Source organism: Martes martes (assembly GCF_963455335.1).
Source record: "Martes martes genome assembly, chromosome: 13".
Lineage (NCBI taxonomy): Eukaryota > Metazoa > Chordata > Mammalia > Carnivora > Mustelidae > Martes > Martes martes.
Window position 1 is genome coordinate 68,989,224 of NC_137901.1, and position 25,338 is coordinate 69,014,561.

General features: G+C 40.6%; 1 protein-coding gene across 4 annotated transcripts; it reads right to left on the bottom strand.

The window, feature by feature from the left end:
* Nucleotides 1-3,618: 3,618 nt before the first annotated feature.
* DRG1 (developmentally regulated GTP binding protein 1) lies at nucleotides 3,619-25,235 on the bottom strand. 4 transcript variants are annotated; one of them, XM_080821787.1, is made up of 9 exons: nucleotides 25,047-25,235; nucleotides 23,266-23,389; nucleotides 21,513-21,688; nucleotides 14,306-14,375; nucleotides 11,565-11,734; nucleotides 9,284-9,414; nucleotides 7,985-8,152; nucleotides 7,590-7,712; nucleotides 3,619-3,924 (listed from the first exon to the last, which is right to left on the bottom strand). In XM_080821787.1, the coding sequence occupies exons 2-9, from the start codon at nucleotides 23,387-23,389 to the stop codon at nucleotides 3,825-3,827; spliced, it is 1,062 nt and encodes a 353-aa protein (XP_080677913.1). In that variant the 5' UTR covers nucleotides 25,047-25,235; the 3' UTR covers nucleotides 3,619-3,824. The 4 variants fall into 4 exon arrangements, with proteins under 4 accessions (XP_080677913.1, XP_080677912.1, XP_080677910.1 ...); XM_080821786.1 differs by having other exon boundaries at nucleotides 25,005-25,223; XM_080821784.1 differs by lacking the exon at nucleotides 25,047-25,235 and adding an exon at nucleotides 24,236-24,848.
* Between the last annotated feature and the right edge of the window lie 103 nt (nucleotides 25,236-25,338).

Consider the following 25,338-nt stretch of genomic DNA (forward strand, 5'->3'; position numbering starts at 1 on the left):
CCTGAATCCAGTTCCACCTTTCCTGTGTCTTCTTTGACTTCCTTCCCCCTCTTCATGTTGAACCAAGTTATAGGTGTTTGGCGGAAGAACTGGGCTCGAGTTGCCAATTTTCACACTAGAAGCTGATAGGACTGAAGTGAACAATGTAGGCACCAAGCAATGGGCAAAGCCATTTGCCAGTGGTTGGTGAGACAGAGCCAGAAGGAAGTAAGGGAATGTTGCAAACACTAGCACAGCAGAAGGTGGATTTTAAAATTATTTTGGTGCAGGGGAGGGAATGGAAGCAGAAGAGGAAGCTAATGCAGTCTTCAGGAGCTAAGAGCCTGATAAAAGGGTCAGGGCAGGAGGAAATGTCTGTGCGAACAGGAGGGGTCATATTGTAACAACTTTGGGAAGTCTAGCAGGCCTGAGGTATTTAGAAGCAATCAGGACTAGAAAGATGTACAACACAAAGGTCAAGAGAATCATGGGAATAAAAGATGCAGCAGAGGGAATATAGGCAACGGTACTGCATGGTGACAGCTACACTTGTGAGCATAACATGTGGACTTGTTGGATCAGTGTTGTATACCTGAAACTAATGTAACACTGTGTGTCAGCCACAATTAAATCAGGAAGTGGAAGGCAGCCTCAAAAAAGGAATACCACAAAGAGCCTCAGGGAAGACCTACCTTTAAGGAGGGTGGGTCAGGTAGGAGCAAAGAAAATGCCTCCCAAAGGAAGCAGCTGAGCAGCGAGTACATGGGAAGTCAGGGTAACCAGTAAGAAGTGGGGGAAAAATAGGCTAGTACAGCCAGCCCTTCTTTCAGGAGACAGCTATTGAGTATCTTTAAGAGAGGTTCTATTAAGAAGAGCAGCAGGGTCACCGGCCCTTCTTTGTAAATGAGTAAGATGAGCACAAACAAAATCCAGAAATAAAGGTAACTTACAGGAGTACACTCTTCAGTAATTCTATTCTCTTTACCAACAGCTGATTCAAGCATAGGCTTGTGCCCAATTTAGGACATAAGACACAAGGACAGACTGGACAGTTTCTGGCAAATAGCTTCCCCAAACAGTAAGAATCAGTCCTCATTATTATCCTCTGGATGCTGGATGTAAAGCCTGGGACTGCAGCAAACATTCTGATTGTGAGGGGACCCAGCTGCTCAGCAAAGCCAACAAACTGCAGTGGACAGAGTTGATTGATGAAAAAACTTGGATCTTCAATGGCATCACAGCTACTGTGAGCCCATCTGAGCACTGTTACAACTTAGATGAGAGATCAAGTTTCCTTCCACTTCAGCTTGTTAAGTTAGTGTTTGCTGTTGAACACAGTTAAAAGCATTCTAACTAATGGCACAGAACAGTGAGTCTGTTACATTGTGCTACAAAAAAATCAGGAAAGGGGCACATGGCTGGCTTAGTGGGTAGAACATGTAGCTCTCAATCTCAGGGTCATGAGGTAGAGGCCCACACTGGGTGCAGAGATTGCTTAAATAAACGAACTTAAAAAAAAAAATCACAAAAGAGGGGCACCTCAGTGGGTTAAAGCCTCTGCCTTCGGCTCAGGTCATGGTCCCAGGGTCCTGGGATGGAGCCCTACATCGGGCTCCCTGCTCAGCGGGGAGCCTGCTTCCTCCTCTCTCTCTCTCTCTCTCTCTGCCTGCCTCTCTGCCTACTTGTAATCTGTCAAACAAATAAATAAAATTTTTTTTTCTTTTTTTTTAAAGATTTTATTTATTTGACAGACAGGGATCACAAGAAGGCAGAGAGGCAGGCAGAGAGAGAGAAGGAAGCGGGCTCCCTGCTGAGGGGAGCCCGATGTGGGGCTGAGGCTTGATCCCAGGACCCTGGGATCATGACCTGAGCCGAAGGCAGAGGCTTTAACCCACTGAGCCACCCAGGCGCCCCATAAATAAAATTTTTTTAAAAATAAAAAATCACAAAAGAAATGGAATGTGTAACCATACAGGAAATTCGAGCCATGCTGTGACAGCCAAACCATTGTAATCTTGGGAGTCCATTAAGAGAAAGCTTTTACTAAAGGAATGCCTCTCCTTAGCAGCCCTTCCCCTGACAGGATTCCTCTCCCAGAACTCTTAAGTCTAAGCCCAAAAGGGAAAGAAAGGAAAATGGTAGGGTAATGCTCTCCTCAAGCATCAGGGGGTCAGTGATAGGCGGAGAGGAGGATGCTGAATGATGGAAGCAAGGCCTGTTCAAAGGACATCCTGAGGTCTTTGATGAACTAGATTTCAGCAACCTCTTCTACCCAAGTTCTGGCAGTGCTAAATCCTTGTTCAATGACATGAATTTGAACATGAGGATTTCCCTGAAATCCAGTATTTGCTCTGGCTGGAGAGCAAACCTTGCTGGAAATCCCATAGCTCAGAAAGCCAATGTTTCTCTGAAGAGCTGGGGGTAGGTCCAGATTTTGGTCTGATACCTATCATGAATGCAACAGTGATATCAAAGTTTGTATCCCGCAAAGTTACTGGGATACCAGGCATATCTCCTGGGTCTGGAGACAATGCTAAGCCCAAGCTCCAGAAAGATGATCAGAGAAACAACTGTTACTAAGGTAGCATGAATAACAAGTTCTGGAAAAGGCTGAGTCTGATGTGGATAATCCCACATCCCCATCCCTCACAACCTGCTAGAAGCTCTAGCTCACTTCATCTAAAAATCAAACTGTCTTCTTGCAAATCTGTTTCCATTCCTGATTTTCTCAGGGACTACCCTTCTCTATCATCCCTGTAATCCATACTGAAATAATCTTTGACTTCTTTTTCACCAAAGAGGAAGTCAGTCAATTACCAAGTTTAGACTTCTGTGTACCCACTTACATAACCACACCCTCCCTCTGCCATTATTACCACCAACCCAGTCTACCACACAAAGATTTTTGCCTATGAATTTACTAGTACCAGGATGATCCCTTTATATCCCTGTATTCCCAGCCCAAAACCTCCCATTATGTCCTCAGTACCCTCCCAAGTAGTCCTGACCCCACCTTCCCTTATAACATCCCACTTCCATACATACACATATACACAAACCTGCTCCGCTCAAGTAAAGGAAAGTGACCAGTGGTAACAGCCAACATTCACTAAGTACTTCTATGCCAGATACTACACTAAGTATTTTGTAACTACCATCTCCCTTAATACTAACAGTCTCCACTCTAGAAGGTAAGTGCTCTCATCATCTCCGTATTACATAAGGAAATGGGACAGTTATAAAGCTTGTGTAATTTATGCAGGGTTTCACAGCTAATTAGAAGTGGCCATGCAATTCAAACTCTTGATGTATCTGGTTAGAGTACTTTACTCAACTGTCACATGACACTATATCCCAAATTGACCAGCCTTGCAGAGAATTATCAGTTAACTTACATCATGTCCTTCCTCTTTCCAGTATCACCTGCGAAAGACTACTTGAAAAGAGTGAAGGCCACATCCAGTTGGAAGGGTTTCCCATGACTAAACATCAAATAAGATGTTGTAGTCACATTTTGATCCATTCCACACTTAAGACCAAGCTCCCAAGCACCCCTTCTGCAGATGCCTCACAGTACATACCCGTCCTCATTCAGTCCAACCCAAAACAAATTCTGACGACACATGAACTGCACATAGCTGGCTTGGCCTATGAGGTCCTTTATGCAGTTAATTTACAAGGTGACACCAAGTTAAGACAAGTAAAGTTCCAGCTTGGATGCCTTCATCTCCCTCCCCTAAATCCTGATCCACTGGCTGCCAAAGCTCAAAAGGGTTTGGGGTAGGGTGCTTGGTTATGGGAATAGCTGCTATGGTTGGCCCAGCAGATGGGCAGAGGGGAAGGTTTCACTTCTTCACAATCTGAATGACATCCTCGTCCTCCAACGTATGATCTTTACCCACTTTTTGAGGATTGTGTTTCACAGACAGACCCCAGACCAGAGCGCTGTATGGAAGGGGGGAAAAAAAAAAGTCAGTGTAAATAATCACCTAGCTTCTACCCTAGCTACCAGGGTGCCACCTTTCTGCTTAGATTTAGCATTCCACCTCTTAAGAACCATAGGCTTGCAACATCCCCTCACCCCAGTCAATGACTACATTCAAAGCCCATAGGCATTAGCTTCCCCACCAGTATGGCACAGTGGAGCCTTCACATACAAAGTGGCAAAGACTTCTGGAAGTTGTGTGGTTCCTCTTGTTCCAGAGTCAATTTAGGAAAGTCAAAGAGAAAAAACACAAATGAGAAATATAACAAGACTAGCTTAAAATTAAAAGAAGCAAGCACGGATTATAGAAAAATACTCTGAAATAATTCAGATTAGAAATTCTTACGGTGTCCGTTATAGATTGCTACAGAACACCAATTTTTATTGGGTCTATTTAAGCCATCAGTGGGTACTAAGAAATATAGGACCTCCCTCCTTAGCCTTGCTAGGAAGATTCTCTCTCCCTTCCAAGACACCATAACTGGTATGTTCTCCAGAATTTTTTTTTTTTTTGGAATTTATGAAAGTAATTTTTTTAAGATTTTATTTATTTATTTAAGAGGGAGAAAGATAGAAAGTAAATGAGAACACAGGAGAAGGCGGAGGGAGAAGAAGACTGAGCCAGCAAATTTTTTTTTTATCTATAGGCCTCCAATACTAAAAATATGTTATGTTAGTGATGGACACTGAGACCTGCCTCACAAAGGCTAAGAACTATGTACCAAGGGATAGAAAATGGTGGCCACACCATTTGTTGCCTTTGCAACAAAACATCTTTAAAAACCTATGCTCTGGGGCATCTGGGTGGCACAGTTGGTTAAGTATCTGACTCTTGATTTTGGCTCAGGTCATGATCTCAGGGATGTGGGATAGAGCCCCACATAGGGCTCCATGCCCCTCTACCCCCAAGCATGTGCTCTCTCTCCCAATCTCTAAAATCAATAAATCTAAAAAAAAAAAAAAATAATAACCTATGTTCCAAAAAGAAATCACTGAATAAGATTTCACTTTGCAAAAAACAAAAACAAAAAACAAAAAATAGGTAACAGGAACAATACAAAAGCATTTGTAAGACATAAAATTTTCAATGCACTAATAAGGTAAATGCAAGGTAACTATTTTATAATCTTAAACTAGGAAACTAGTTGTTTTTTTTAAAGATTTTATTTATTTATTTGACAGAGCGAGAGAGCACAAGCAGGGGTAGCAGTAAAAGGAGAGGGAGAAGCAGGCTCCCAGGGAGTCCGATGTAGGGCTCGATCCCAGGACCCTGGAATCTTGACCTAAGCTGAAGGCAGGCGCTTAACCATTTGAGCCACCGAGGCGCCCCTATTTTTTTGTCTTTTTGTTATAAAGATTATTATTTTTTAAAGATTTTATTTATTTATTTATTTATTTGAGAGAGAGAGAGACAGCATGAGAGGGGAGAGGGTCAGAGGGAGGAGCAGGCTCCCTGCTGAGCCAGGAGACTGATGCAGGACACAATCCCAGGACTCCAGGATCATAACCTGAGCCGAAGGCAGTTGCTCAACCAACTGAGCCACCCAGGCACTCCAAGATTATTTATTTACTTGAGAAAGAGAGAGCAAGCTAGAGACAGAACATGAGCACATGAGCAGGGGGAGGGGAGAGGCAGAAGCAGACTTCCTGCTGAGCATGGGGCCTGATGCAGGACTTAGTTCCAGGACCCTCGGATCATGACTCAAGCTGAAGGCAGATACTACCAACTGAGCCACCCAGGCACCCAAAAAACTAGTTTTTAACAATCATATTCAATGCCTGCAGTAACAGCAGTGCCTCCCATTTTGTTGATGGCAATGTAAATAGGTCCAGCCCTTTTGGAGCAATGCAGCAAAACATATCAAAGACCATATTATCATGAATCCTGGACTAAAGAAATTAAAAGGGAAAGGTCTGTGTGTGAAGACAAGAAAACTATGTAAAGTAGCAATAAATAGGAAAAATGTGATTATGTGAATCTTTAACACAAAAAACACATAGTAAATGATCAAAGGACATGTGCCTGTATTCAAGGACACAAACCGAATGCAACAAGGACAAACGTTGTAATTAGCAGGCCTGAAGCTGAAATTTTTTTCTATTAAGATGGTTAAAATGTTATTTGTTCCATAATTAAAAAAAAACAAAACAGGAAAATAGTTACCAAATAAAATTCTATTTGCTTTGAAATGTCTTTTCTTCAAAATATTTTTCTCCCTTCTCATTTAATTCCTTCATTAACTTACAGTTCTAGAGGCTTAGAAAAGTGTTCTGCCACCATGGAAGGCAAGATTTATATAGAAATCCATGAAGTTTGAAAAAGGAAACTAATCTAACTTCACAAGACTCTCCTTCGCTGATTCAAGTATATGCCAAAATGTGAAGGTCTAAGGTTAGTGGAAATTAGCACCTGCACGTGGAATATAGTTGTTTTGGATAAAAGGAATGCAAGATAAAGGTCTTCACTCTTTCGCAGGATCAGAAACAAGTATTTTTTTTTAATTTTTATCTTAATTCCAGTTAACAGTGTTATATTAGTTTCAGGTGTACAATATAGTGATTCAACATGTATCACCCAGTGTACATATTAAGTGTGATCCCCATCACCCCTTTCACCCATTCCCCCAACCACCTCCCCTCTGGTAACCATCAGTTTGTTCTCTACAGTTAAAGAGTCTGTTTCTTATTTCCTCTTTTTATCCCCGTTTGCTCATTTGTTTCTTAAATTCCACATATGAGTGAAATCATATGGTATTTGTCTTTCTCTGACTGATTTCACTCAACATTATACTCTCTAGCTCCCTCCATGTCGTTGTACATAACAAGATTTCATTCTTTTTTATGGCTGAATAATATCCTATTGTGTGTACATACACATCTTTCTATCCATTCACCAACCAATAGACAAAAATTGTTCTACAGTGGTTATGTGAGCTGATAATGTCAGAAGAGTGGTTAAGGGATATAAGGAAACTCCTTGTACTATTTTTTCAACTTTTCTGTAAGTCTAAAATTAGCTCAGGGGTGCCTGGGTGGCTCAGCTGGTTGAGCATCCAACCCTTGGTTTAGGCTCGGGTCATGGTCTCAGGGTCATGAGATCAAGCCCTGTGTCAGGCTCCGTACTCAGTAAGGAGTCTATTTGAGATTCTCTCTCTCTCTGCCCCGTCCCCACACAATTATGTACATGCACACTCTCTCACAGATAAACCTTTAGGAAAATAAATTAAGGTAAATAAAATTAACTCAATGAGCTCAAAATAAGGTGTCAGAAATTTGTTTTTTTCAGCCTGTATCAGCAATGAAAGTATATGAAGGAGATTTAGGGGCATTAAAGCATGCTTAAGGTTTAGAAGGGGTCTCAGTACCCACTGTAGGCCAGTAAGATGCTGGCAAGAAGAATTAACATTTGTTCATTCTTGTCAGCCCACCTGACCTGACAAGGCTTCTAGAGCACTTCCTGCTCCAACCTGGCATGGTTTTAGGAAGACACTGCAGAGTTCTACCCAAGCAAGCATTTTAGCAGCTCCTCTGAAGCCATTTTCTTTAATGGTACCCCAAGAATTGCTAGTTATGGGAATCAGGAGCTCATAGGGAAAAGAAGGCATGACATGCCTATGATACTTACTATTTAAATTCTTTGATAAGGTTTTTGTGAATCTTCATGCAAAAATCTTCCACTGTAGTCCTAGAGTAAGGCAGCACCACTGGAGATGTATAATCTGGCAACTGGCCTTTGGGTTTGGTGTAACTAGAACAGAGAGGAAGCAGAGGTTGCCTACTTCTTAGAATGTTCCATTTATGAAATGCAAATCAACCCTCCATCACCCCTGAAAAGATCAGACACAGATAACCTCCAATTAAGGAAGAAAGTGTCCTCAAGATGGCCTAGCAGATAACAGAAATTTACTTATTTATATCTCCGAAAAGAGACAAATTATGTCAATGAGCTTCAGACAGTATCCATTTAGGATAGTCTGGTTTAATTCCTAGAGCAATATGACCCTTTCTACTAAGACTTACATCCTCACTAGTTTCAGATAGTCCCAGATCTTTTCCAATAGGTCATCAAAATTCCAGCGATGATGGGCAGAAATGGGTACACAGTGAGGCACCTTATAGATGATATCCAATTCCTCAATGGAAATCTGATCTATCTTATTCAACACGTAGATACAAGGTATATAAACTCTACAGAAGTAAAAGAAAAACAGGACATTAGTCTGGAGCTGTTGACAAGACTCTCTGTGATTATCAGCATCCCCTGACCCAGGACCCCAAATTATAGACTTGAAAATGTAAGAGTCAGATCAACCCCTCAACCCCACCCCCCAAAAGGCTTCCTATCAAAGTAAGGTAGAATACCCAAAAAGTGAACTATGAGTTGAGAAGTAATAAAACTTAGGCCCAAGTCTGAGCCATGCAGCTAATTGAGAGGTATCATAAGGAACACAAGCTTTGTAATCACAGACTCAATCTACTCCCAACTCTGTCACTTCCTAGATCTAAATCCCTTGGGCAACTCTGAGAGTCAATTTCCCACAAAGCTGTTTTATATACTGTAAGTGTAAATATATTTTAACAATATATTTCATGAAAATTTTAAAATAAAAAACATAACAACTAACAATGTCACAATCCTAATGTCCATATCAATATAGCAGCTAAAGATACTAATAATTTATAGCAAGCCACAACTTTTCAGGCTTCAATTGCCTGCACTTTTACGATGCCTAACACAAAGAATTGCCTTTGTTTTCAAATGAGAATCAAATAAATCCATCAAATAAAAAAGAACAAATGAATAGGAAAGCACCTGAAGAATATTATGCTCAAATGCCAAAAAATTTTAACAGTGGCTTAAATTATTATTTGATTTAAAATACTAATAGTAATTTTTCATGGAATTGGGCTTCAGCTACATACTTTTAGGTTACCCTTAGAAAGAACAGATACAGCCCAGCAAGCTCTGAGTTCTATACAATAGCCTATAGGATTTCTCAAATGGATTAATTCTTAGAGAGCAGATTGAGAACTACTCTCTTCCACCATCATATGACACAGCTTAGGGAACGGCCTACTTCACAGCAAGTAACAGAAATGGAGAATTTGACCATCATAATCAAATTTCAGACCAAAAAAGAATGTCAGAAATCAAAACCAACCCTTCGATTTATAGCTAACAAAACCAAGGCCCACTATTATTTGAGATAGTAGCGCAGCCAGTTAGAATCAATGTCTTCCAGATTAATAATCCAATACTGTTTCTCCTACAAGACTTCAAATTCAAACCTGGGCACCAGACTGTACACTTAGTCATACCTGTTTCCTTCCACCACATCGATGAGGTCGTCCGCTGTGGCATCACTACGCAGCGTCACATCAGCATTGTGAATTTTGTATTCGGCCAGAATGCTCTTCACAGTTTCAGCATCCAGCTCACTCTGAGGGCACTGTATGTGCACAGCAGACAGTAACTGGTCACAGAACAAAAAAAAATCTCCCAAAAGTACCTATCATCATACCTGGATAATCCTAAAGTACAAATTCATTTCTAAAATCTGTTATTCTGGGTAAGAGTAACTGACTTTCATCAAGAAATACCTGAAAACTAATAATCTTTCCAAACTCAAGTGAAGGTGCTGTGGACTGAATCACTCCCACCCAAATTCATATGAACTCCTAACCCCAGTTATCTCAGAATGTGACTGTTAGGATTAAAGACAGCATCTTGAAAGAAGCAACTAAGTTAAAGTGAGGTCATACGGATGAACCCTAATTCAAGTGACTGACATACTTAGAAGAAAAGGAGATTTGGATACAGACATATAGAGGAAGACCATGTGAAGACACAGGGAGAAGATAGCCATCTACAAACCAAGTAGAGGCCTCAGAAGAAACCAACTCTGCTCATACCTTGATCTCAGATACCTAGTGCTCCCAGAATTAAGACATATTAAATTTCTGTTGTTTAAGCCACCCGATCGATGATACTTTATTATGGTAACCTTAGCAAACAAATAAAGAATACTAAATGTTTACACACATACACACACACACACACACACACACACACGAAAGAATACTAAATGGTCAAATTCAAACATTAGAACAAGATAATGAGAAAGATCTTCTGGGCAGGACAGCTTAACTCTGTGCTAGTCATATCACCTGGACCTCTGAACGTTAAATGTTCTATAATCAGAAGCAAGCAGAAGTGGATAGAAATCTAAAACAGTTTTTTTACTTGACTTCCAGATTCCAAACTCTCCTGGTTTTCCTCCTTTGTCTAAAAAAATCTTATTTGCTGATTCTTCCCAACTCTCAAACTATAATCACTGGAGGGGGACCATAAGACTCAATCTTTGAACCTCTTTTTCTATTTATACTCTTTTCCTAGTTATCTCAGATGAGTTCATGGCTCTAGAGTTGCTTTTCACCAAATTTATACCTCCAGCCTAGATAATTCCTCATATGCCTGTCTGATCATAATATTTGGGTGTCTAGCATCTCAAACTAAATACCCTTATCTTCCCCACCCCTCCAATCTTAACCTATCCAAAGTCTTACCATTTTAGTAATTGTTAAGTCCTACCAGCTACTTTCAAAATCGTTTGATAATCAACCACTTTTCATCTCTCCCACTATTACAGCTCTGGTCCGAGAAACATCACTTCTTGATTGGCTTATTGCAATAAACTCTTAAATGGCTTCTTTGCTTCTGTTCTTCTGTTCTTAACCCAATCCAATCTATTCTCAACAAACAGCTAGGCTGATTCCACCAAAACCTAAATCAAATCATGTTCACTCCATTGATAGGAAACCAACCAAGAATTAACCATCTCCTACAAAGTAAAAGCACATATGTTCTGACTTCATCTCCTACCACTGTCCTACTTGCTCACTCTGCTGTTCCTCAAACATCCAAAGGCAGGCTCTACCTCAGGGCTTTGCACTTGGATATTCCCTCTATATGGAATGCTCTTTCCCAAGATAGACCTTCTGTTCACACCTTCATGTTACCTTAGTGAAGACTTCTCTAGTCAATTCTCCCACCAACACTCTCCATCCCTTTTCCTAGTTTATTTTTGTCCTTAGGTTTAACATCATCTAATATATTATATTAACTCATTAATTTTGTTCACTACTTTTCCACGTAGAATGTAAGGAAAGAGATTTTTGCCTATTTTGCTCTCTCTTCCAACCTACCCCTCTGCCCAAGAAGAGCCTAAAACAATGCTTGGCTCATGGTGGGCACCCTATAAACCTGCACTGAATGAATGAAAACACATTAGCAACCACCTACTTCATGTAAGCATTAAAACTGGTCTATAAAGAAAAAAAATAAAAATAAAAATAAAACTGGTCTATACTCCCATATCACACCAAATAAATAACCCAAAAGAAAAAATGAAGTTAAGTCTGAGACTGATTCTTGTCCTACTCTGAAAGTTAGAAGGTCATTGTGTTACCTCAGGTCATTGTGCTACCTCTGTTAGGGCTGGCAGAAGCCAGGTAATTTCCAAAGGTCAATATCCCTGTGCCTCAATCCACTCTTGACCCCAGTCCCTTCAGCAGCCTGCCCCATATCATCTCCACTTACAGTGGCCGTGAGATTAATGCCTCCTTTATCCTTCTTCTTAAAGCCAATGTTGGGGGGTTTGCTGTTCAAGCGAATGCCAAAACCTTCCAGCTCATTTTCAATTATCTTTTTATGTCCCAAGGGTTTCAGGACATCCAGAACAATCAGGATCAAGTTACATGTTCGGGCCACTGAAGAATGGAAAAAATAATTTATATCCAAGCAAAGTTCACTGAAAACTTAACTAAGCCAAATACTCAAAAGCTGGCTAGGGTGGGGGGCAGTGGAGTTCCATTAAGACAAAGGATTTTTTTTTTTTATAAATACACAGACATACATGAAGTTCTTAAGGTTACAAAGTCTATGCCAGAAATCAATTTGCAATGTATGCCTCATTTTTCCACTGGCATATCTAGAAGATGTGTTAACTTCTAGATACACTAGCCGAAAAACAAGTCAGAATGAAGGTAAGAACCGAGCACTAAACTAAATCCCTGAAAAAGTTTAGAAAAATTTAAAACAGATTCTAAAAACATAAAAATGTATGCTTGGCAAATTCTTAGTCAACTTTATTATCAGCGTAATTATATATATATATATACACACACACATATATATCATATACATATTACATATATATTACCAGTGTAATTTACAAAAAAACAAATTGTGTCCATGTTAAGCATATGGTTTAATGACAAATGTATACACCTATATAACCACCACAGGGAAGTAAGAGAACATTTCCATCACCTCTGAAATCAATCTTCCCCTTGATTCCCAATCACTGATCTGTGGTCACCACAGGTTAGTTTACATTTTTAAAAATTTCATATAAATGGAATTATATAAAATATAGTCTTGCGTGCCTGGCTCTTTTAATTTAGCATAATGTTTCTGATATTCATCCATGAATTATCCTAATACATAATCCTATAAATAGCTAAATGAATAATTTAATATAAGGATAGAATAAAAATACTTTCAAACATGAAAAGACAAAAATTCACCTATCATTTATCCTTTTCCTGGAAGTTTACTAAAGATTGTGCTTCAGGAAAACATGAAAATGACCCCAAAAAAGACACTGACTACAGGAAATAGGGGAGCCCACAAAAAAACACAGAGGAAAGCCTCAGATTGATAGCCATGCAAAAAATCTATAGCTGGGGCGCCTGGGTGGCTCAGTGCGTTAGAGCCTCTGCCTTCGGCTCGGGTCATGATCCCAGGGTCCTGGGATCGAGCCCTGCATGGGGCTCTCTGTTCAGCGGGGAGCCTGCTTCCCCCTCTCTCTGCCTGCCTCTCTGCCTACATGTGATCTCTGTCAAATAAATAAATAAAATCTTAAAAAAAAAAAAACAACTATAGCTGCACTGTCCAATAGACTCCCTAGCCACCTGGGGCTACTTAAACTAATTAAAATGAAATTAAATTTGAAATTCAGTTTCTCAATCACACTAGTCTCATTTAAAGCACTCCCAATAACTACACATGCCTAGGGGCTACCATTATGTAGAACACAGAGTCAGACCATTTCCTCTACTGGACAGTGCTGCAACCAATCCAGATTAAAGCAAGAAGACAGGGTATACAAGGGTACTGTCAGGGTCGTGCAGAAAGAATGGACTCAGTAAGACTGATTTGGAGCTATATTTAACTATCTAGGAAAATACTGACTAACAGGCATTTGATCTGTTAGAACACTTGAAAAATACTAGCAAACACAGAAAAGTAAATTAAACAAAAAAAAAGAAACAATCATTAATTCCATGAAAATTTTAAAAACAGACTTCAAGAGAAAAGAATTAGCATTGAACAAAAGTTACATATTCATTAGACGATAATGTAAACTATGACTGGTAAGTTAACTAAAAACTGTGATATAATTTATTTGAAAGGAGGGGGCAGCACCTAGCTGGCTCAGTCAGTAGAGCATGTGACTCTTGATCTAGGGGTTGCTAAGTTTGAGCCTCATGTTGGGTGCAGAGATTACTTAAAATTAAAATTGAAAAAAAAAAAATGGGGAGGACCTGGGTGTCTCAGTCAGTCAAGCGACTGCCTTTGGCTCAGGTCATGGTCCCAGGATCCCGGGATAGAGCCCCACATTGCACTGGACGCCCTGCTTGGCAGGGAGCCCGCTTCTCCTTTTGCCCCTCCCCCTGCTCGTGCTCTCAATAATTAAATAAAATCTTCAAAAAAGAAATGAGAAAAAAGGTATAGAAGAGAGCTGATTCTCCACCATAACATGAAACCAGTAAATGACATCTAAAATTAATTAATCATGAAATAGCAATATAAGCATAATATATGAAAATATGAAGGTGAGTAACAGAAGGAACAGTTGAAGAGTTGATAACAGTTGCCAATGGGGAATGACTGTGGAGGTGAGGAAAAGTGGAAAAGCAGATTGTTGCAATTTATGATGACCCTTTTATAATATTTTACTTCAAGTAAAAGAAGAAAAGAAGAAAAGGCATGAGTGGGAGTCAGGAAACCCAAGTTCTAGTTCCAATTCAGCCACAACTAGGGCAACAATGGACTGAAGCACTTCACTTCTCCCGTCCTTAGTGTTTCTCCTCAAATGGAGATGTGGACTTACTTTCTGAAGTCCCTTCAAGTTCTGACATCCTACTCCAGTAAGAAGTCAGGTAAAACTATGCCCTTCATTGTGGTAAACTCTCTTAAGTCCAAGAATCCCCAACTAAAGGAACAGTACCCAATAAAGGGATGATATCCCAGGATGGTGGCTCTGGACCACTCACCTGCAATGACCTGACGGCCTCTACCTTTCCCATCCTTGGCACCCTCAATGATACCCGGAAGATCCAGGAGCTGCAAGATTAAGGACAGGATAAAGAAGAGAAGGGAAAAAGAAGTCATAAATCTGAGCCAATAGAATGATTTCAAGTATCCAAGGTATAAAAGATCCAAATCCAACCTTCTTTATGAGTGTACATTATTTTTACTATGCACTTAAATGTCAGTTTTTTATATACTTTTTAGTAAGTTTTTTATGTATTTTACCTAGTTTAAAATGCCTAACAACCTTGAGATAAGGATATTAGCTGAGATTCACAGAGGTTAAGTGATTTGCCCAAAATCACAATCCTAATAAATCAAGTAAGATTATAACTCACATTTTGAGGGCCAAACCCATTATTCTACATTATTATCTTCTAGGGGTGCCTGGGTGGCTCAGTTAGTTAAGTATCTGATTCTTGATTTTGGCTTAGGTCACCTCAGGGTTGTGAGATCCAGCCCCATGTTGGGCTCCATGCTAGGCGTGGAGCCTACTAAAGACTGTCTCTCTCCCTCTGCTCCCCACCACCTCTCTAAAATAAATAAATATATATATTTTTTTATATTTCATATGTATATAAAATATATTTTTTATATTTATATATTTTATATATTAAATATATATATGTGTATATATATACACTTCTTCTTTTCAGAAGGCTGAGCCTCCACACCAATTCCTTACTGTGGATAATAGCTGAATCTTGATAGTCACGTGATACATACTGAGAACTTTGCAAATCATCCAATTTACAAAAATTTCTGCAGTCATTCTTTTTTTGTTGTTGTTCTTCAATTTGTTAATTTTTAATTTTTTTTGTTAACATATAATGTATTATTAGCCCCAAGGGTCTGCAGTTATTCTTAACCAGGCGAGCACATAGTAATCACCTGTAAAACCATTAAAAATGCAGATATTCAAGCCCCATCCTTACAAATTCTAATTTAGAAGGGCAATGTAGGGTTCAGATATTGATCTGTACTTCAAAAGGTTCCACAGGTGACTCTGGTGTGTCCCCAGTTGAAAATGACTGTTTAATTGCCCAGAAAATGCAGTAAAGGTAAAACTTCACAGAAATCATAGTGTATGTACACAACAATAAGAACATAAAAGCCAACTTCATAGCACATCTCAGCAAAATAACAAACTATTATTTATAAACCCTTAAAGAGTCCACTCAAAACAGTTAAGAGCATATATAAAATCTGCAAATATCAAGGGTCTTCTATATGGCCAATATTGAATTATCCACATAAATGGACCAGAAACAGAGTGGCAGTTTATCAAAACATTTAAAACCAGCCTTTGCTATAAGCCTATCTGACATTATAAAAATATACTTCACATTAAATAAACCACATGGGGGTGCCTGGCTAGCTCAGTTTGAAAAGCATTAAGACTCTTGATCTCTGAGTCTTAATAAGCCCCCCGATGGGTGTAGAGATAACTTACGATGAATAAATTTTTTAAATAGCTAAATACACCAAAATGAAAAAGAACTAATTCAGGAGGCGCTTAGTTCAACTTTTCCTTCCTACTCAAAGCTCCTCCCTATTCTTCACTAAATAATGTTACACCTCTAAGACTAATATAACACACCAAACTGAACTACCCTTTTATAATTTATGTTGACTAAATCAGCCCTGACTTGGAAACTTTAATTATACTGATTTACAAGGTTACATGGGAAGTAATAAGCACACCAGTTCTTGATTTCTAAACACCATTTTCCAATAAAAGAAACTAGAGCTCCTTCAGAAGTGGTTGATTTCGGTCCTGGAGCAGGGAAAAAATCAAAGATTAGCATGGAACATCGTGTCATGCCAAAAAATAAATTACTCACAAAAAGATGGGGGCTTATGGAAAGTACACAGGAGCCAACCTGAAGGAGTTCCTAATTGTCAAAACTGGAACAAAACGAGTAACAAATAATGGTTGTACTTGATTATAACCCATAAAATAAAATATCCACAAGCCCACACTGATACATATCATTGAATAAATAAATGAGATCAAAAACAGCTCTTCCAAATAGAATCCTAATTAATAACATGTACTAAGAAAGAAAAATAAAGAATCAGCGTTAGGCAAGAAGCGGAGTAATAACTGCTACAGATAGGATCCAGATGTATGCTAAAATGAGTGGGCAAGTTTGACAGAGAGGATTTGTATCTTCTCAAAGTACCTCTCCCAAGATATTTATCTACAAAAAGAAAAATAATAATTTTTTTTTTAAAGATTTTATTTGACACAGAGAGAGAGAGAGAGAGCACACTGGCAGAGCGGCGGCAGAGGGAGAGGGAGAAACAGACTCTCCATTGAGCAGGGAGCAAGATATGGGGCTCGATCCCATGACCCTGGGATCATAACCCAAGCCAAAGGCAGCCACTTTAACTGACTGAGCCACTCCGGCACCCCAGAAAGATAATATTTTTTTTAAAGATTTTATTTATTTATTTGACAGAGATCACAAGTAGGCAGAGACACAGGCAGAGAGAGAGAGGAGGAAGCAGGCTCCCCGCCAAGAAGAGAGCCGGATGCGGGGCTCAATCCGAGGACCCTGGGATCATGACCTGAGCCGAAGGCAGAGGCCTCAACCCACTGAGCCATCCAGGTACCCAAAAGATAATAATTTTAAAAAAGAAAGATAATAGATTTACAGTAGAGGAATCCTGCAGATACCACCAACTGACGGACGTCAACATGACCAATTAAGACATATAACATCATGAATCCTGTAAGATGCATTGAGGATACACCATCATTTCATTGTATTCTTGACAAAATACATAATACCTCAATCTAATTGTGAGAAAACATCTGATAAACCCAAACTAAGGGATATTCTACAAAACAACTAATCAATACTCTTTAAGTGTCAAGGTCTTAAAGGATAGGACTGTAACTATCACACATGCCAGGAGAATAAGGAAGAATAAACACAACACAGGATGATCCCAGATAAAATCTTAGAAAAGGACATTGGTGGGAAAATTGGTAAAAATTTGAATAAGATCTGTAGTTTAGTGACTATTCCATCAATGTTAATCTAGTCCTGCTAATACTCCTGTGATTAGGTAGGATGTTCACATAAGCGGCAGCAACATGAATGATACAAGAGAACCTCAAAATAATGAAGTTGAATGAAAGAAGCCACCTAAAACAGAGTACATTTATATTTACACATGGTCTTATTTATGTAAAACTCAACACGTAAACTAATCTGTAGTGATAAAATGTAGATAAGTAATTGCTTGGAGATAAAGGGGATCAGGAGGGAAGCGGCATACAGAAACTTTTGGGGATGGTGTGTTTATGATGTTGATTGTGGTGATGTTTTCGCTAGTATATAGCTATGTCAAAACTTAGCAAACTGTATATGCTTTATCTGTAGTTTATTGTATGTGAATTATACCTCAATAAAGATGTGTGAACATCATCATCAGTTGTTCCTAGAAATTAAGTCTAGAGTCTACTTCAACTCTCCCAAAGATTCTACCATCTATTTCTAACACTCAGTAAATCCCAGTCTACTAAAAAATATATATATATTACTTCCGCTTAAAAAAATACACATATAGGGACACCTGGGTGGCTCAGTTGGTTAAGCAGCTGCCTTCGGCTCAGGTCATGATCCCAGCGTCCTGGGATCAGAGTCCCCCCAGCGTCCTGGGATCAGAGTCCCACATCGGGCTCCTTGCTTGGCGGGGAGCCTGCTTCTCCCTCTGCCTCTGCCTGTGCTCGCTCGCTCTCTCCCTCTCTCTGACAAATAAATAAATAAAATCTTTAAAAAAAAATACGTATATACACACATATATTATATCAGCAAAAGGCTTTAAAAGTGTATACTGAGCCTAGCTAATGTTCTCAAAAACACAAAAAAGAAAATCCATCGGATGATCTAAAACTCTGAAACCTAGAATACGGCTATAAAAGGCCATCTGAGAGAATATTATGCTAAGAGAAAAGAGCACAGGCTTTCTATCGTAACTGAAAACGGGGAAATTCATTGAAGCCCTAACGAAAGTAAAAATACAACCTAATTTAACTTTTCTTGACAGAAATTATTTTTAAAGTTACATCAAACTTTTTTTTTAAAGGTTTTATTTATTTGACAGAGAGAAAGAGAGAGAGAACGAACACAAGCAGGTGGAGTGGGAAAGGGAGCAGCAGGCTTCCCACTGAGCAAGGAGCCTGATGCGGGCTGAGCCAAAGGCAGATACTTAATGACTGAGCAACCCAGGCACCCCACAGCAAACTATTTAAACATGGCAACTAAATTTCAGACAATATCAGGATGCTATGGCTGTAGACATGGCAACTAAATTTCATTCAAAAAATAACCCATGCTTCACACATCTGAATCTCATATTACAACCAAGAGACAAGAGTATTTTTTTTTTAAATCGAAACTGTAGGATTTTAAGAATTCAATATTAAACTAACTCAAACTCAAATGCCTTTAGTAGTTAAAGCAGCTAAATGTACGAGTCAATTATTTACACAGGACAACAGGAGTCCTAGGGACCCTAGGAAGGTGAAAATAAGCCCCATAATTTTTAAAACTGAACATCCATTCTGCAGGCTAATATCGGCCTATGTGATAACATCAGTTTGCTTTATAACATCCCCAGTAAGTGGTGGTTCAGTCACTACCTAAAAGATCTCCACACACAGTAATTTATTACCTCAAGAGGTACCATTCCATTTTTAGGCAACTTTACTGTTAAAACCATCATCCTGGGGCGCCTGGGTGGCTCAGTGGGTTAAAGCCTCTGCCTTCGGCTCAGGTCATGATCCCAGGGTCTTGGGATCGAGCCCTGCATCGGGCTCTCTGCTCGGCGAGGAGCCCGCTTCCTCCTCTCTCTCTGCCTGCCTCTCTGCCTACTTGTGATCTCTCTCTCTGTCAAATAAATAAATAAAATCTTTAAAAAAATAAAAAATAAAACCATCATCCTTCCTAACAAAAAAACAGAAATTTCCCTCCTTATAATTCTTATTAAATGGCTCTAGTTTTGTATACCTCTTCATGCATGTCACAGATAATGAGTACTCTGCCACAAAACAGCTATTTTAAAAACATTAAAAAAAAAATTCAAAGGTGGTCATTTTCATCCTGTCATGCACACCTTAACTTGGTTTCTAAAGTTGGTGGGGGCTGGGGGAGAAGGAAAGTGCACAGGCAGAAAAGAAAGCATCATGCAAAAAAAGAGGGGAGGAGGCGGTGGGAACCTAACAGGTCAGGAGACAATGAAAAGAATGCTTTGTGGGAAAGAAAAGGAAAGAGAGGGTTAAATAGTTCTTTATTCTGATATACTCAAAAGCTCTGAAAGAGGTGTCAAGAACATCTCACAAGGAAGAAGTTATTCTCTGAGCTGCTAAAACTGTGATTATCACCAAGACTCTAAAACCAGATGGCATCAAGAAGTGGTCCAGATATGCTCAAGCATCCTCATTCTTGTTATATACATTTGGACACGGAGTCCCTGAAAGGTCCATGTCCCAGCAAGGTCTTTGCATGGGCAGGAAAAAAAGCCATTGAATATAACACCAGGACATTGGTCCCTTCCTACTTCAGATCAATAAAGAAGCACAAATGTACCTCACAACTCACTGTGTAGCTCAGCAGGGGGGAAAATAAATGCTTACACCAATAGTTCCCAAATAATGAGCCAAGGGACTCTGGAGCACCACATGGAACTTAAGGGTGGCATGGGATATTCTAAATTTCCAAGAGAAACAGTAATTCTTGATATACGTCACACAATGAAGGAACTACTAGCTCCACACAGCTCACAATTTCAACATTACATCCAACTACATTACTTTCAGTTATGTCATATCCAAATCTTTGAGAAGTTAGATTTTTCATTAGTTGCTGTGGCAAAAAAGCACCACACAAAAATCAATGTGGAAAAGGTTAACAAATGTGATTGTATCCAGTCTGATTCCACAGTTTGAGAAATTATGTGGTACCCAACAGTGCACACACCCTATCGGTAAATAAATAACTGTGGCTGTAAGGACATAAATACTTAAGTTGTTTGGACCTAACAAACAGAACCATTAGGTATTTCTTTTGGCCTAGAGCATGATAAAAAAATTACTGGGACAAGAAAAGGTGTCAAGAAATAACTGCTGAGACACTAAGGGTGCTATGAGCCAAGAAAGTCTGGGAACCTCCGGCCTAAATTCAAATGTCATAGAATTCAGAATCTTGCCTTCTCAGCTATGCAGCCAGTAAGAATATGACCCATTAAAGCTTACATTTACATATACCTTCTTTTATGCCCAAAGGGACTCTTTATTTGCTACCCCTAAATCCATCACCTAAGAAAAACTTCTCAGGCCACAACTTCATTAGGCCTCACAGACAAGAATTATCTTCTAAAAAGGATCTCATCAAAAAATACAAAAACAAGGGGCACCTGGGTGGCTCAGTGGGTTAAAGCCTCTGCCTTTGGCTCAGGTCATGATCTCAGGATCCTGGGATCAAGCCCCGCATCAGGCTCTCTGCTGAGCAGAGAGCCTGCTTCCTCCTCTCTCTGTCTCTGCCTGCCTCTCTGCCTACTTGTGATCTCTGTCTGTCAAATAAATAAATAAAATCTTAAAAAAAAAATACAAAAACAAAAAATAAAAAGGATCTTACGTTATTTCTTTATTAAAAAGTTTCTAATGGTTCCTAGCTACAGGTAAGAGAAAATTCAACTGCCTTAGCAGGCACACAAGGCCCTTCATAATTCAGCTCCAACCTACTTCTCCAGATTCAGTTTCTACCGTTCCTGTCCCACGCCTCAGCTTGTACCACAGCAAGCTATTTACCATTATGGCTGCCTGAAATTGCCCTTTACCCTCTCTGGCTGATGAAATTCTACCTGAATTTCAAGACCCACCTGCACTGTTATTTTCTACATGAAGCTTATTTTAACTCTTACCAGACCTTCCCCCAATATCCTCGGGTGAAAAAATAGTTCCTTCTTTCTCTGTGTTTTCACAAACACTATCCCACTGCGTTACTGTCTTTATGTACTGTTCTATCTTCCTTGCTAGACAGGAAGGGCCTCGTAGATCAAAGATCAGGTCTGCCATACAGAGAGCTTCCAGTAAGTGCTTTTTACATGAATGAAAGAATGGATTTCTTTCCGTCTGTGGCCTGAGGCCTGACTCACCTGGATCTTGGCACCTTTGTATCTGATGACACCAGGCACAGTGGTCAGAGTAGTGAACTCATAGGCTGCCACCTCAGAATATACCCCTGCCAGGTTACTAAGCAGTGTTGACTTCCCCACTGATGGAAAACCCACAAACCCAATTCGAGCATCACCTGTCTTGGCCACATCAAAACCTAAAACATCAATAAATATCAAAAAGAAGAAAGTTATCTCTTGAAGTGTTGAGATTCATGAAATTCCTTTCACATTCTGGCAGTCTATCCATCTAGAACATATTTCTCCAACTTTCTACAGTTTACCTCTCCAGAGCTTAAGCACACAAAATAGCAATAACATTGTTTATTTATTTTTAGATTTTATCTATTTATTTGAGACAGAGAGAGGGAGAGCACAAGTGCGGGGGGCCGGGGGGTAGAGGGAGAAGCAGGGAACCAGACAGGGCTGGATCTCAGGACCCTGAGATCATGACCTGAGCCAAAGGCAGATGCTTAACTGACTAAACCACTCATGTGCCCCAACACTGTTTAATGGAGTATTTATTTAGAAACTTTATTCCTCTACCACTTACAGTTATACATCTTTCTGGTACCCATAGTATTTAACAAACATTTTATAGTAATGGATGTAAAAATGGGTGGGGCGCCCGGCCAACTCTTAATTCTGGCTCAGGTCATGATCTCAGGGTTAAGAGATCAAGCCCAACACAGAGCTCTGCCCTCAGTGCAGTCTGCTTATCCTTATTTCCTCCACCCCCGTTTGTGTGTGTATGCATGTGTTCTCTCTCTCAAATAAATAAAATCTTTTAAAAATGAGTTTCTTCATATGTGGACTGTAACAAACAAAACAAATGCAAAAAGAGAAACAAAAAATTAGACTCTTAAACATAGAGAACAGATGGTCACTAGAAGGGAGGTGGGGGGGATGGGTGAAATAGGTGAAGGGGATTAAGAGCCCATGTATTGTGATGCTCACTGAGTAAGTATAGAATTGATCAATCACTATATTGTATACCTGAAACTAATATAACACTTTGTTAATGTTACTAGAATTAAAAACTAATTTTAAGTAAAAAAAGAAGTTAAAATTTTTTTAAAATAAAATTAAATAAATAAATAAAATAAAAATGGGTTTCTTTTTTTGTCTTACAAACTCTAGGAACTGTATGACTGGATTTTCTTTCTTTTTCATTTTTTTTTCTTTTTAAATGTCTGCAAATGAAGCCAAATTCATGGCCCTCCTCTGGGAAGTATATAGATTTTATGACATTATTTTTCGTCCTAACCTTATCTCTCTTGGCTTCAAATTATTCTTCCCACCTTCACTTCTCTTTGTATCAATTTCTTTACTTATTTTTTACCTCATTGATGTATTTACGTATTCATGTAAGCCAATGAAAACCTATTTTGGATCAATACAGGATATTCTTAAGGATGCCCGGCTGGCTCAGTTGGAAGAGCATGGAACTCTTGATCTCAAGATATTGAGTTTGGGACACACCTTGGGTGCAGAGATTATTTTTAAAAATAAACTTAAAAAAAAAAACAGTATATACATAAAACTCTAGTTTATCACTTAGACAATATTCATTTGCCTTTGAAATCAGCAGAATTAAATAAATATAACTCATGAATTAAGGATTAGAAAATACAAATCTATCACAGAAATTTTAAAATTACCTTAAACAATACACCTATAGTATTTTGCCAGAAATTACACCAAAAAAAAGGTTTTTTTGAAGAAAAACACAAACCTTCTCCTGGCCCACCACCACCACCACCTTTTGGGGTAATGAGCTCTCTACGAAGCTTAGCAAGGCGAGCCTTAAGCAGCCCTAGGTGGTGTGCTGTGGCCTTGTTCTTTTGAGTCCGAGCCATCTGTAAGGAAGGAAATCACAGCCATAAATCAGAAGCAGTTCCTACAGGGTAAAATACCTAGAATGAACCCCCCCACCCCCCGAGCTGGGAATGATTTTTTTCTAGATCCTACCTGATGCCAACATACCCATTTTAGTCAGACATAAAAAAGAGTGAAAAGTCATCCTCTTCATTACCCACCCCATTCTCCTCATTACAAAGCAAACAACTGAGGCCCAAACAGAAGAGATATGACCAAGGTCACTGCAATCAGCGCCCACAGATCAGACTAAAACTCAGATGCGAAGTCCTCTTCTATTGCTTGTACCTGTCATGCACGATCTGATGTAAGGTCACCACTTTTCGGGATTTTAAAAGGCTCTGTGCACTTCAAACAACAGAATCACATAGTAATTCAGATTGAATCAACATCTACTGCAGATGTTATCCCAGATCCATTCCTGGGACCAATACTCTGGGAAACGCGGTCTTCAAAGATTGGGCAAAGGGGGATGGGTTTTGGGAGATGATCAAAGATACTGAGTGCGTGAGTGGGTCAGGGCTGGAGCAGGGGGGGCGGAGAGGACTGTGTTGCTCTCAAAAAAGGAAGACTGAGAGGATCGATGTTCGGACAGGAGCCGAACACGGAACGGGGTACCAACCAAGGAGCAGGGGTGTGGAACGCGGCTGAGAGAGTCTGGGGGATCCAGCGAAGGTTGAGGGGAGTCGGGGAACGCAGGATCGGGAAGAGCGGAGTCGAGGAACGCTGGGCCGGTCCTGACGCCGCTGAAGGGAGTATAGGCAAGAGCAACACTACCTAAAGAGGAACACTCTGAAGGAGAGTGAAGCGCCACCTGTGCCCATTACCTCGGCTTCAATCTCCGCGATCTTGGCTAAGGTGCTGCTCATGGTAGCGAGTCACGGGGACTTGTGGAGAGAACGCAGTAGCCTCCGAACAGATTGCCTCTCCTCACACAACCGTCGGGAGACCTACCAAGGCCACCAGGCGCTACTGCAACGCGCAAGCGCGCTACTTTCTACGTCTCGCGAGATAGTTCCGCTCGAGGCTCACCGCGAGATGTACAACTTGGAGTGGTCTCCTCCCCCTCAACCAACCGCGCCCCGTCCCGCGAGCCAGCGCGGTGTCATAGAGCCCGCGGGAGTGGGGGCCAGAGAGGCCGCCCGGGTCTGTAACTCCCTGAGCGCGCCGAGGGTCGCGCGCCGCTCGGCCCTGCCCCGCCCTGCCGGACCTGCGCCCACGCACTGTTCCGCGCCCACGCACTGTTCCGCGCCCAGCGCCTGGTGTGTGAGCAGTGGTTTCTCCCTACTGCCAGCTAGACCCGCAGCCCTAGGACCGAGGGCGTGAGCAATAAGCGTTCTCGAGCCATCTGCTCCTCTTCCTCGCCAGCGGCGGCGGGTCCTGATGAGGCGGAAAAGCCCAAAATGGCCGCCTCACTGAGATAAGGAACCCCCCCAGAATGACTTGGCACTTCTCCACTCAGTCACTTCCGCATAACTTTAAGAACTGCCGTGTGACCCTGAGCCAATCAGCTATGCGATACCGCGAAAAATCCCTAGTTTGCCTATAAATATCCGCCCCAATCATAGCTGGGTGCTCAGACATTGGGAACCATACCGCTGAGCCTGCCGGTGTTAATAAAGCTGTGTTGTGTCCCACCTCTCTGCGTGCCGCTTGAGTTTCTCGGTCGCCTCAGAACTTCCGCAACATTTGGGTCCCTGACCGGGAAACTGAACCCCGCTAGCCCATTGTGCCACCGGTGTGGGACCGGAGATGGGCCATGAAGGGCAGCGGAGTGCCTAGCGTAGGGCTTGGGTGCACCCCACTGATTTCGAGGGACCCGAGGCTGGGTTCTCCCGGACAGCTGCGGCTAGTCTCCGCCCTGCTGGACCAGCGATAGGAGACCGGGGACAGCTGGCCAGATCCACCCGTTGGACCAGGTAAGCCCCAG

Coding starts and splice junctions, on each gene's coding strand:
- DRG1 (XM_080821784.1), bottom strand. CDS start 24,277: ATGAGCAGCACCTTAGCCAAGATCGCGGAGATTGAAGCCGAG. Junction 21,689..23,265: donor TGGTGGTGGGCCAGGAGAAG/GTTTGTGTTTTT, acceptor TTGATGTTTTAG/GTTTTGATGTGGCCAAGACA. Junction 9,415..11,564: donor GCATTAATCTCACGGCCACT/GTAAGTGGAGAT, acceptor GTGCACATACAG/TGCCCTCAGAGTGAGCTGGA.